The sequence below is a fragment of the Amphiura filiformis genome, chromosome 17 (genome assembly GCF_039555335.1).
Source record: "Amphiura filiformis chromosome 17, Afil_fr2py, whole genome shotgun sequence".
Classification (NCBI taxonomy): Eukaryota; Metazoa; Echinodermata; class Ophiuroidea; order Amphilepidida; family Amphiuridae; genus Amphiura; species Amphiura filiformis.
The window spans coordinates 54190458-54203188 of NC_092644.1; the positions used below are offsets into that span (position 1 = coordinate 54190458).

Sequence of the window (12731 nt, forward strand, 5' to 3'; positions counted from 1 at the left end):
TTAGATTCTTTTGTGTTGTAAACTGTCATCATTCCTTTGTCTACGTGTAACACGGGTGATAGAATTCAATTTAAAATACCCTCCAAGGCCGCATCATTTAGCTTCATTTCACATTTTAGGTTAGATAGAGCCGACGGGGACCCAGCTAATGGCTGCCATTGAGGTGTAGGAATCGTCTATACCACTTATCATGCTTATGGACCACGTGACTTTGGGTGACGTTGAGTCAAGAGGCATTTCCCGATAGTATATTAAGTTTCTTGTTGGAAATCAAATTCACGCAAAGTCGTATGGGTACGACCGGGGCTCGAACCCAAGACCTCGGTGGTATAATAGTGGAAGGACAGAACCGTTACACTAACCCGCTCCTGTATAGATACATGTATATTTGTAGGAATATAACGATGACTTAAATTTTCTCTTCCTACAGCACTTTTCTCTTACATGGACTGGTCTTAGGGAGTGTTCATTAATACTTTGGTAGGGGGGGCTGGTCTAACTCAAATTTTTCGCTCGAAAACTTTTTTGACCCCCCCTCGATGGACCGCTAAACTTTTTGACCCCTCTTTTGACAGACAAACCTTTTGACCCCCCCCCCATTATCGTATAACAAACATAGGAGCATAGTGTTGTTTCCATTGGTGTGGTATCTGGGTCACATGTTCATTGAGGGAGGCAAATGTTTGAAACATTCCCGGTGCGACAATTGCGCATGAAACACAAGCACTAAGAAATTTTCATTTTATACTTAATTTAGATTTGTCCCAAATCTGATTTTACAGGGATAAATGAAATAGAGGATTTATTTGGAGGTTCATAGGCATATGGCTATTATGATAATACAAATGCGTGCGAACCGCACAAAAAAAATTGGCCATATTGAAACTTGAATGGTCAAATATTGTTAGAATTGGAACTAATTTATGCAAAAAGCTAAAATGGTCAAATATGAGATTAATTTGGTCACACAAATGTACACAGGTATCAGTTTTGGCCCCCAAAGACCGTGGTACATGGGCCTGTGCCCACTCTGCCCACTCTGCCCTATGGTATATCTACCCATGGGCCTATGTGTACTAAAATAATTTTGCAATGAGAAATAGTAATCTGAAGTGTGCAGTTTATGTGCAAAGAAATCCAATTTATTTGCAATATTTTCTTGATTTAGTTGTATTTTGATCAGATTGTTACATAATAATATTTGTAGCCTACTTTGAAGAGATATAAAATTCTATGATAAAAAGTGCCAGTATTTATTAGATCAACCCAGAATCCCCCCAGATGTTGCTGATCATCTTTAATGTTATATTAATTAAAAGATATGTGTACACTAAGTGCCATCATTTTTTCAAACAAAAGCACTGGAAACCGAAACTTGCTTATGTTAAAAGTGATATAGAGGGTGTCAATGCGCGCGATGCGCGCGAAAATTTTGGGTTTTGAAGAGGAAAACTTTTTTTTTTTTTTTTTTTTCCTACCACCTAAAACTTTTTGGTCCCCCCTCTTTAAGGTCCAAAACTTTTTGGCCCCCCTCCCTTTTACCAGCCCCCCACCAAAGTATTTCTGAACACTCCCTTATTCAGGTTGAATCGGGAATTTATGTCTTACATTTGATGGTACGTTCTGCCGGAAGGCTAAAAGTCAACACGTGCAATCAAGGATCTTCGATTCAGACATACAAAGGTAATAAATCAGTGATATTGTGTATTCCAGAATAGGTACACTCTGTTCAGAATGACATGCACGCGCATTGAGCAATAAAAGTACTCGTATTGTTCATAATAAGTGCCCGCTCTAATCATTTTCTATAATGAAAAAGTGTACCGAAATGATAAATGTCCATGCCATACATGATGCAGTCATGTCTACAGTAGAATTCACCACGACCTGTGCAGGACTTAAACCCCATTAAAGGCTAATAAACCAAGATAACACTCATTGAAAACAGCTCAACTATGTTACATCAGATCTTCTCTGGTTAAATCCACACCGTACATGTTTCTGTTTTACCTGTGCAATGAGCAATGAGCTGGTATTATAGTTTCAGTTGGGTGAACGATTATAAATCAAACGCAAAATAACAATACTGTGTGGGCATTTGTTCACGAAATGAGACAATAGTGTGCATATTGTTAACCAGAATTCTTGAAAATGAGAAGCACAATGGCTGTGGACCGTAACACGGTTTGGAAATAATTTCTTCATATTTTTTGGTGTTATCTGTCGTTTACATATCCTTCCTAAAACACCAAAGTGCGAATATTTCCAAACACCTAAATTAGCTAAAAATTAAGGACATGTTACAAAACCATATTTTCTAGAATTTCAGAAGAGTACTTTAAATATTGGCCGGTTATTTTTCACACAGCTACGTTAACTAGGCAATTGCCTATACTTCTAACATACACTATTTGTAGAGGTTACACGACAATGGTGAGAGCACTGTGTATTGTGTATAGGAAAACGGACAGTAACTGCAGTATGACCATGTCAGCATGGTGAGTATAAGCTAAAACTGGCATTTGCAGGCATTTGACCAATAATTACACTATTTCCATGGCTGCTGCTATTGAGCCGGAAGTCAGTCGTACTTGATGATAAATCGCCCCGATTTTATTAATTCTGCTTCCAATAAACGCCCCTCTTCGACAAATGTCCAAGATCCCGGAGCGCTTCTCAGGAGTAACGCGGTGATTACTATTTTCTGGGATAGCCCAATTATATTTGGAGTCAATCCATAAGCAGTACGAGTTCTTGTTCAGCAATGTTTTATTTTTGTCTTTGCCAGTTTCAATACATCAACCAGGAATAATAAGTTACGCAATGTTGATTTAAGGACATCATTCAAAATTATTCCTTATAAAAACAGGCATGTTGAAAGAAGATTTTCATATTACTTGGTCTTTAAAGAAAGGGCCTGGGGAAAAGAGCAGATTATTTACACACTGGAACTATGAGAAACAAGCAGTGACAAGCATACACGCAATTGCTAATGTGCTTAATTACACGATACAATAAAATAATATTCTTGTCCCGGCACCGCTAGGACGTGTGCGACGTATGCGGTTAATCTATTAGGCATAGGCGTAGATCCAAATTTTCCCGCGCTTCGCGCGCATTTATTCTACTTTTACACCATATTTAATCAGTTTAGCTTCAAAATAGCAAAATTTCACGCGCGCTTCGCGCGCATTTGTAACATAAACTTATTATGTCACAAAAAGGTGCTGGATTGACTATACTTCGAGAATTTTTTTCAAACTCCATCCCCAATGTCAAAAAGAAATCTACGCCACTGCTAGGACATGTCCGACAAGACGAAACTATTTGCTGTAGAAGTGATGATGTAACAGGATTAACTACCATAGCATTGGTTCAAACATTTTTTAATATACCGCACTGCAATTTAGTACGTTCATGCGGTACCTCTGCATTGAACCATAGATGTCAAAGAACAGCAAAGACCGGGATCGTAATTCTATAGAATATTCATATCATGCTGATCACTCGCACCTGCAAGATAAATATCTTTGAAAAGAGCGGTATTGTATCCAATCTATGATTGCAGACATACACAGGGGATGAGTGCACAGCAATTATATTCAAACATTCTTTGAACCAATTGCTTTGGTAGTTAATTCTGTTACATCTATCACTTCTATACGGCAAATACAAAGTTTTCTAAGTGCAAGTTATGTGTTTATTTTTAATTCTCAAAATAACGTAATGCAGGAATTAAAAAAAAGTGGCAGATGCTAAGACGTTAATGAACTAACCCATCAGATTACATTAAGTCCATGTGATGGAACAAATTATCAGTTTTAATGTAATTTACTGTAATTATTATTTATGAATTATTTAATACCAAAGAATGTGTGCCCATATTTAACTTATTATATAAACATACTAGATCTAAAAGTTACAAAACAAATATATTATTGTGCAATTCTATGGGGATGAAACAAACGTTAACAACCTCATTTGCCTTCAAAGACATTTTCTCTAAACTACATGTAAGAGCTTGTAAGCTTACCACATTTATTGTTAAAATATTTACACATGTAACACTTTGCTCCTTTAACACTTATACGTGTTCCCTTCCTTCTTTTTCAGTCACTTTTTGACAATTCAAGCTAAATGCCCCCTTCATGACTAGACGTTCGCCTTTTGTATCTCTTTCCTTGTTGGAAAGGTATAACGTTGTGGAGATAGGAACATGTACGACCATCCGGGACCTACTCTGCCATGTTTGGCTGAGTAACGCTACGTTGAACACGGTCTTTTGTGCCTATGTAAATTATCCTCTGACAGGTATTGTGATGAGAAATGACCTCACGACTTTCACGTGCTTAGAATTGTACCATTGACATTTATCAAATTTTGACGTTCGGACAACGATCGGATCTTTCTATATATGCAGATCATATTCGTTAGCCTGATATCTGGCCTTTAAACTTACCAATATTCTTCAGAAACTTGCTCATACATCTTTACGACATGAAATAGACGACATTTGTGTGATATTGGCAATGTCAAAGGTTACGATAATCTGGACTATTCTACTTTACGGGGGAGTCCGAAAATGAACTTTGGCAGGGGCTGAAATGCATTTTTTACAAGCGCAATCTCTGTTTGTAACTAAAGCATTTGGAGTTCCAAGACAATCCAGCGTGTATTTTTTATTCCAACGGGCGGCCGGCCGGTCGGTCGTGCGTGAGTTATTCTCGTTTTATACAGGTGTTTTACGTTTCATGTTAATTTACCTAGTCCACTACTCCGTCATTTATCCACCCCACAAGTAAAATGGACATGACGACCCCGGGATGTGGCGAGGTCAGATGCGGTTGCATGATGGTATAATTGAAGACCGAATTAAAAAGACTAGTTTGCGTCTGACGTCAGGGCAAAGGCGCGACGTGATTGGTTACTGACCAGCGCAGTACGGCATTTTTGGTCTGGTTGACAGGACGTCATGTCACGTCATACGCAAACTAGTCTTTTCAATTCGGTCTTCAATTATAGGGAAGATTGTTGCAAATGGAAAAAGTCACATGAAAGGTCAAATGATGCCAATGATGTAAATAACGGAAGAACCGAACAATTCCCTCCAAGTAAATGCAAGCGTTTTCACGGCAAATCGAATCGTCGAATTGAAGGTAACACAAATGGGTACAATATGATGGTCAATATTGAGGTTCATTTAAATAGGTAGGAAAGTGTGCATAAATATGAAAATATGTTTTTCAAATGGAATTTTACAGCTCTTGCGGTGACCCACGAACACAATGAAAAGGTCAATTTTCATCATTTATTTGTTCTGTTGCGTTCAACCATCTCCAACAATTTTTTTAATGTAAGTGCCTCTGGCCCTAGTGGAAGTAAAAACGGATACTATGGCCAGAGTTCTAGTGCTACTTCATGACGGACTGACACCACTGCAATAACTAGCCTCGTTATTGTCGTTAAGGGGTTGGTCGCCCACCTTTACACAGTATTTTTTTGAGGAGCCTGTTTGCACATTAAAGTATCAGACACACCAAATTACATCATGAATACGATGAATGTGTCCTTTATAATTTTGATTTTTTTTAATTCGCGATATAATACAAATTTGGTGGAAAATTATTAAAAATTGATCATTTTTATATTTTTGATATTTAACAGCCTGTAAGTAAATTTGACAAATCTAATGATATGTACTTAAAGTCAAGTGCATATAGCTGGGATGAAAAGCCGTCCACCATATGAAAATTGTGTACTTTCGTATTGAAGATATATATATTTTTCCAAAAACACCTAAACATTTAAAGCCATTTTGGGAAAAACTGTATATCGTCAATACAAAAGTCCAAAGTTTCATATGATGGATGGCTTTTCATCCCAACTACATACACATTCGATTTATAAAGTTTACTTCGAGTAATTGTAAATATCAAAAATATCATTTTTTAAAAATAATTTGTCATAAAATTTGTAATATATCGCAAATTTCATAAAATCCAATTATTTGATATCAGAAGTATATTCCTCGTATTCAGAATGTAATTTTGGGTGCCTGGTGTCTTCTCAGATCCCACAAAAATACTGTGCAAATGTCGCTATCCGAGCCCTTACGGCATTAATTTTAAGGAGCTGGGCGCACCTTCATCTCCGTTGCAGCTAATGAATAATGATAACCCTTCCACGACATATAGTCAATACCCGTATAATCCTGAGGAGTGTAAGCCCCTTTAAGATAAAGACCATTCAAGTTGGCTTCATGGCAGTTGTTATTCGCATTCCCATACCACCAACCACCTTTGTATAAATCGACACAATCGTTGGTTGTCCCATCATTATCGTCATCGTGAGTTGAAAAAGCTTGGTTATTTTGAAAATTCATCGCATTTCCCGCTGGAAAAAAAATCAAGAAATACAGGATTATTGTCAGTTATTCAGGTAATCAGTAGTGTCCAATTTTCGTAGTTTACATACACCCGTGCCAACGAGTGTTACTTTTTATCGAGTATCGAGTTACAATTTTCGAGTTTCAAGTTCGAGTTTCGAGTTTCGAGTTTCGAGTTTCAAGTTCGAGTTTCGAGTTCGAGTTTCGACGTGCCAACTGGTATATGCGAGAGTTTGTTGTTGTTCTGGGTTGTAGTTCATCATGGTATGATCATCATCAATAGTCTATCAATAGGCCAGTGTGTCAAACTCCGATGTAAGGCCTACACCTTAGTTGCCTCTGCAGATCAATATGGCATACACGCACCCACATTCTACACACACACCCCCCCACACACACACCCCCACACCCCCCCACCACACACACACAAACACTTAAACCAATATCCACATGGCCACATGGCGCACATACACGCTCACCCCGCGATCGCACCACCCTACACACACACAAAACACCCATCCCTTTTAGCAATATCAATGTGATGTAACAATACAGACGTATGCCATTTTGCCCCCCCCCCCCCAGTTACACCACTGACTTGTCCTCCATCAATATCAAATCCAAGCGTCAAAGTGAAGTCACTTCCCCGGGGGGGGGGGTGCACTCAACTTAAATTTTGGTAGGGGTGTGCGGCGCGGAGCGCCGAACTTTGGGAGTTAAGAACTGATTTTCGGGCAAAATAGGGGCTTGAAGAACTGAAATTAGGGCCAAATTATAGGCTGTTGAGCTAAAAATTTCTAAATTATTTCCAAATTTGAGCTTAAGGGGGTACTACACCCATTGTTTTTTGTTTGCATTTTTTGCATTTTGTGAAGAAATTACAAAAAAAATTGGACAAAGTGGTATGCAAAATGAAGGGCAAATCTTCTCGTTTTATTGGTGGTATCGGTATCAATGTAGCTTACATGCTGTTACAGATAGAAGCCAAAAGGAGGTACATCACTGATGATTTAAATTCACTTCATTTTGGAAAGCTTACTATCAACGGATTTCGTTAAAATTTTGGATATGTGTTGCTAACACATTAGGGAAATAAAGTTGATATGTAAAATGGGAATAAGTGGTTCCTGATTTCTTTTATGACTTCATGAACTTGGTGCTCCACAACTATCAAAAAGGAACTGGTTAAAATGCTTCTATTTTCAATGTTGAGCTATATTTTGCATTTTTAACTTGCGACATTATTGCACTGAAACTTAATTAAGCCATAGGTAACAGGTTACAACAACCATACTACAGCAATGATGAAAAAATTGTATTTCTTGTCACCTATACAACCATATTGGGTAGTTTTCCGTAAGCTTAAGTTTTGTGATTTTGGTAACTATTTTATATTTATTTGTGAAATCCGTCTAAACTAGGCATTCTAAATTGTACTCACCATTTACAACCCAAGGTATATTAGTATATCCACCATGCACTTCTCGATATATATCCAGTTAAAGACAGAATATCAAAATTATGCCTCATATGATATCACAGACTCTCACATGTGTATTCAAAATTGATGCTTAAATTTGACCTGAACCAATTGACCTATAACCTGACATACGGTGACCTAATAGCCTTTTCTTCTCCTAACAACTAATGACTATGCATCCATTGTATAAGTGTTTATTTAATTTATTCAGTGTTATATCATGGTAGGTATTTTGCATACACCACTATAGATTTTCTATAGAGAGTATAACAAAGGATTTAATGTATTCTATTCATGTACCCTACTTGAACATTTTCAAAAGAATAAATTATGGTTTGTTATGAAACACAGATCTGAGTTACTAGGTTACAGTAAACAAAAAATATATAGGGCTAAAATGACTTACTAAAATTGTTGAAATTCACTTTATATGTAGATATATTTTATAAGTTCAGGACATGAGGTGATAAACATATATATGTACTTAATAAATTTGCAAGAAAAAAAAGAAGAGGGGTACTGATGAAAATCGGGGTATTATATCGCCTTAAAGAGCTACAATTGTCAGAGTTTGAGGCTCAAAGAACTGGGGCAGATCCAAATGTGGGGCTTAAGGAACTGCCGGAGAGCCTGAAAAAGGAACCCTTGAGCGCCGCACATACCCGTACCACCTTAACATGTGAGTGCCCCCCCCCGGGTCACTTCCCTCGTTACCGCTCGTTACCAATGATTAAAACGAATCATATAATACATGCACGCACGCACCCGCCAACATACAGACATTTTCTTCCTTCGTACCTCCGTCAGAAAAGTTATTTATTTTCTATATCTACCTCTTGCATATAAAAACGTACACAAAATAAAGTTTAGGAAACAGGAATGGTGACATGTTGCAGGCGGTGTCGAGCACGCTGCATTCGCTCGCAAGTTGAGCGAAGCGAGCCACGTAACAATGATGTTATGTAATGGCTCAATGCCTGGGTTCAATGAGCGTTCGATAACGAACATAAATTGCACAATTCTTGCCCTTACCTCCTCCATCAATATCCGCTCCAAGCGTCAATGCGTAGTCACTTCCCTCGTCACCAATGATAAATGAAGCATATAAATCGAACATCCACTCAAAGCCATCATTTAAGTCTAACCTCAACTGGTAGGTTTTACCATTGTTGACTAGAGCATAGATGTTATCATTGCCAAGCCAATGTTCTACTGCAAGATCACCAAATCCAGCCTTATAATAGGGATAACCATCAAAATTTCATGTTGACCCTATTGCTACAAAAGATTGTTTTCTGAGTAGAACTAATCAACAGAAGTATGTTGGTGGTTAAATGGTCAAAATCGGTCAAAAACTTTTCGAATTATGAATTATCAAAGTTTCCCATTCTGACCGGTCATTGGAACGAAATAAAATGACAAGGTCCAAAAATAGCAGTTGGGAGCAAAATTGGCATAAGCATATATTTACCTTTATATATTTCTTTATTTTAACATATTTGCAAACATGAAACAAGCATATTGTGAAAGTATCAAAGGGTTTCTTATGAAATGGCACTTAACTAGTCACTGGCATAACTTATTTTTTCAAACCAAGGCATTGAAATCATGCATTTAGAGGACATTTGCCAAAAATCATCCAAGATAGCCGATATGGCACAAAATCAAAATTGCACTAAGTAGGTGAACTTTTTTTTCACAACCAAGAATTTCAATGCTATTTGGTTTAATATGACCAATTAGTAGGTGTATGTAAACAAAATCTTAAGTTTTGAAGGTCATTGACTCATTCACAACAATAGAGATTATCCTCATCATGCTCATGTGTATTCCTGTAGTATTCCTCATTCAAACCAAAGTAGCACTCAATACATTATGAGTATCTTTGTTCAAACCAATTCAATGCTTGACCTCGGAGTTACCTGCATGACTATCGCGGGCTATTTTGAAACAGTTATGGTTGCACATTCAGGTACTTCTTTTGAAAGTCCTAAACAAGGTATAGCCAGCAGCAAGTTGTAGATGTTATAGGCCTAAATATAAGAAAACGTTTAGGGTTAAGATCAGGTGAACAATACATCAAATGAGCACGAAACTTCACATTTATGTTCAGAAAGGTGTCTTCTTAACATGATTTGAAAGGAATATAAAAATTCCAAAGGGAAGCTGGTGATTTAATTTGTAACTCGAGATCTACTTGTTCAATTTTTTAACCTTTTTACAGAGGGTATGATAGAGGTATTACTGGCAACTCTGCCAAATTACAGCTCAGTAGGCCACGTTTTTCACCTGATCTTACTGATTTGAATATTTTGTGCCATTCTTGAGCAGTGCTAAACTCAGCCACTGGCAATTAAGCGCACTGTGGCGATGGACCAATTTTGACTCGCACTTACAGAAAAACGAAATAAGTTATGTTGCTGTAATTTGCAAGATAGTTACAAAATATAATTGGCAGTAACTTCCCCAAATTTTACAGAAAAATATTGAAAAATAAAAGAATGAGATCAATTTAGAAATGTATGTGCAAGCAGTGCACAGTTGAGCTCCCTGCATGTCTATGGGAGTGTTCTAATCAAGTTGATGGTTCATTGGTCATATCCCTACTTATAATCTGCCCAGTCACGTTCAAAATCTTCTGAACCATCAACACGTCTCTGAAACACCTGGCATTATATATTAAGGAAATGAATTAACATATATAATTTTAGTAATTCTAATAAAACCTTTAGAACGAATCCCGGACCATCACACCTCTATACTCTATAACCCGACGATGATTGACTGATCTTAACTCACACTTCCCACTGGTATTCATTCAAAAAATACTGGCTCTAAAATCTAACAAGATCAATGGAAAATGTAGTTTATGGGCTTTCCACCGATATTGAACTCTTCAAAAAGTGGAGATGAGATTCTTGAGCGGATCACCCTCCTTTAATCTTTAAACGTAAAGCAACCACATTGCCTAGTGGTCACAGGTCTGGATTTTGACGTTGAATCAACGTTGATATACCGTCGAAGTTTCAACCTACCCTAATTTCAACCTAGAGGTTAGTTGAAATCAGGTTGAAATTTCAACGTTGATACAACGTTGAAATTTCAACCTGATTTCAACCAACTTTCAATGCAAAAAGTAAAGGAGACTGAATCGGGTTGAAGTCCATTTGCAAATACAACGTGATTTCGACGTCCGGACGTCGAAATTTCAACGTGATTTCAACGTCAGTTGTGCCCACTGGGTGAACTTCAGAGTGTGCATGAATCTACATTGTTATGTACTATTGTGATGACATTACAAGCATGTAAATTGAATTATAACATGTATAAGGTATACTAGACAGTGTTCATAAAACACAACCTAGCCGCGCGTTTCAGGTCCGGAAATGACCCCTAAACTGTGGCCTTTAGGGTCATAAATATGTTTAACATGTTTAGGATGTCGTAAGGATCATTCCTGTTGAATTTGAATTCGATTGGACCAATTTTAAAATTTGACCTTTGGCCCCTAAATGTTGACCTTTTGGCCATAAATATTTTTAAAATGTTTAGAATGTCGTAATTGGACCTTTCCTGTTAAACTTGAGCTCCATTGGACCCAATTTTATATTTTGACCTTTGACCCGTAAACTTTGATCTTAGGGGTCACAAATATTTTTAATATGTTCAGGATGTTCTGTGGCCCAGAAAGAAAGAAAGAAAGAAAGAAAGAGTGCAAGACCTAGCTGTATATAGTAACGGCTAGGTAAAAAGAAACAGAAACATTTTACTCACCGTCCAGCCTCCACCGTCTGTGTCCATGTCACACCACACTTGCATACGTGTAGAGGTCCCGCCTACGATGGGATAAATCCAATACATACCACTCGTGGTTCTTCCATATGGAGGGTTCAAGATCTCATAACAATCTTGTGGTTCTGGAAAATAACAATTTCGCCTTTTCCTAGTTATTCTAAAGATTGTTTCCGAGAATACACATAAGCATGAAGAGTATTAAGCTGAACTCAATATTTGCTTTGAAATTCGAAATCGCAATAACTATTCTCCATTTTTATAAAACTTCCTGGTGCCTGCCAATGATAGTTGTGTTATTAAATCAGCTTACCTGCGGGTTCTAAATTAACTTCCTTAGAAACAGGACCTCCTGTGTGAGAAGATGCAGAATTGAACGCTGAGCATGTTGCTACGGGGTTTGTTGCTACGGAGCTTGCAGTAATAACCCTGGTCGTGGTAGATCCATCAGTTGAAACGCCATTTATATCCCATGACACAGTAGCAGCAGGAATCGCACCAGAGACCACGCATTCAAAATCAAGGGAGTCCCCTTCCAAGAAATCGTTGACAGTATCTTGGTGATCGTAAGGTACAGAGTTAACAAAGAGACTTATGTCCGACATAGTAGGTGCAACTGAAAACAAATTGATTGATTGATTGATTGATTTTATTTGGTACTATAAGAATAACATACAAATTACACTACATATACAGTATTATTATAACAAAATAAAATATATTGCACATCAAAATTGTATAACGAAATTACAAATCAACACAAGTACCAAGGATAGCCCAAAAAGCCTTGGGAAAAGCTTATTTCCATTGGGGTCCTTTACAAGCAAGAGAAATATAGGAACAAACTGCCATTATAGTGCCATACAAAAACAAGAACAGAGACAACGTGCACAAAGGACGCAAAAAGCAGAAATGTGAGACCTGCTCAAACTCTAAAAATCAAATGGACCCTTGATCAGCTAAAAACTGTTTGACAGATTGTTTGTACAATTTAAAATCATTGATGTTCTTGATTTCATTTGGCAGTGAGTTCCAATGATGAATTGCACTATTAAAGAAAGTGAGGCTATTTTG

The 12731-nt window shown here is 37.4% G+C and overlaps 1 protein-coding gene across 1 annotated transcript; it reads right to left on the bottom strand.

Moving 5' to 3' along the window:
• Positions 1–5988: 5988 nt before the first annotated feature.
• On the bottom strand, positions 5989–9101 carry LOC140138472 (ficolin-2-like). Its single transcript, XM_072160357.1, has 2 exons — positions 8898–9101; positions 5989–6393 (listed from the first exon to the last, which is right to left on the bottom strand). The coding sequence occupies exons 1-2, from the start codon at positions 8980–8982 to the stop codon at positions 6125–6127; spliced, it is 354 nt and encodes a 117-aa protein (XP_072016458.1). The 5' UTR covers positions 8983–9101; the 3' UTR covers positions 5989–6124.
• Positions 9102–12731: the final 3630 nt, after the last annotated feature.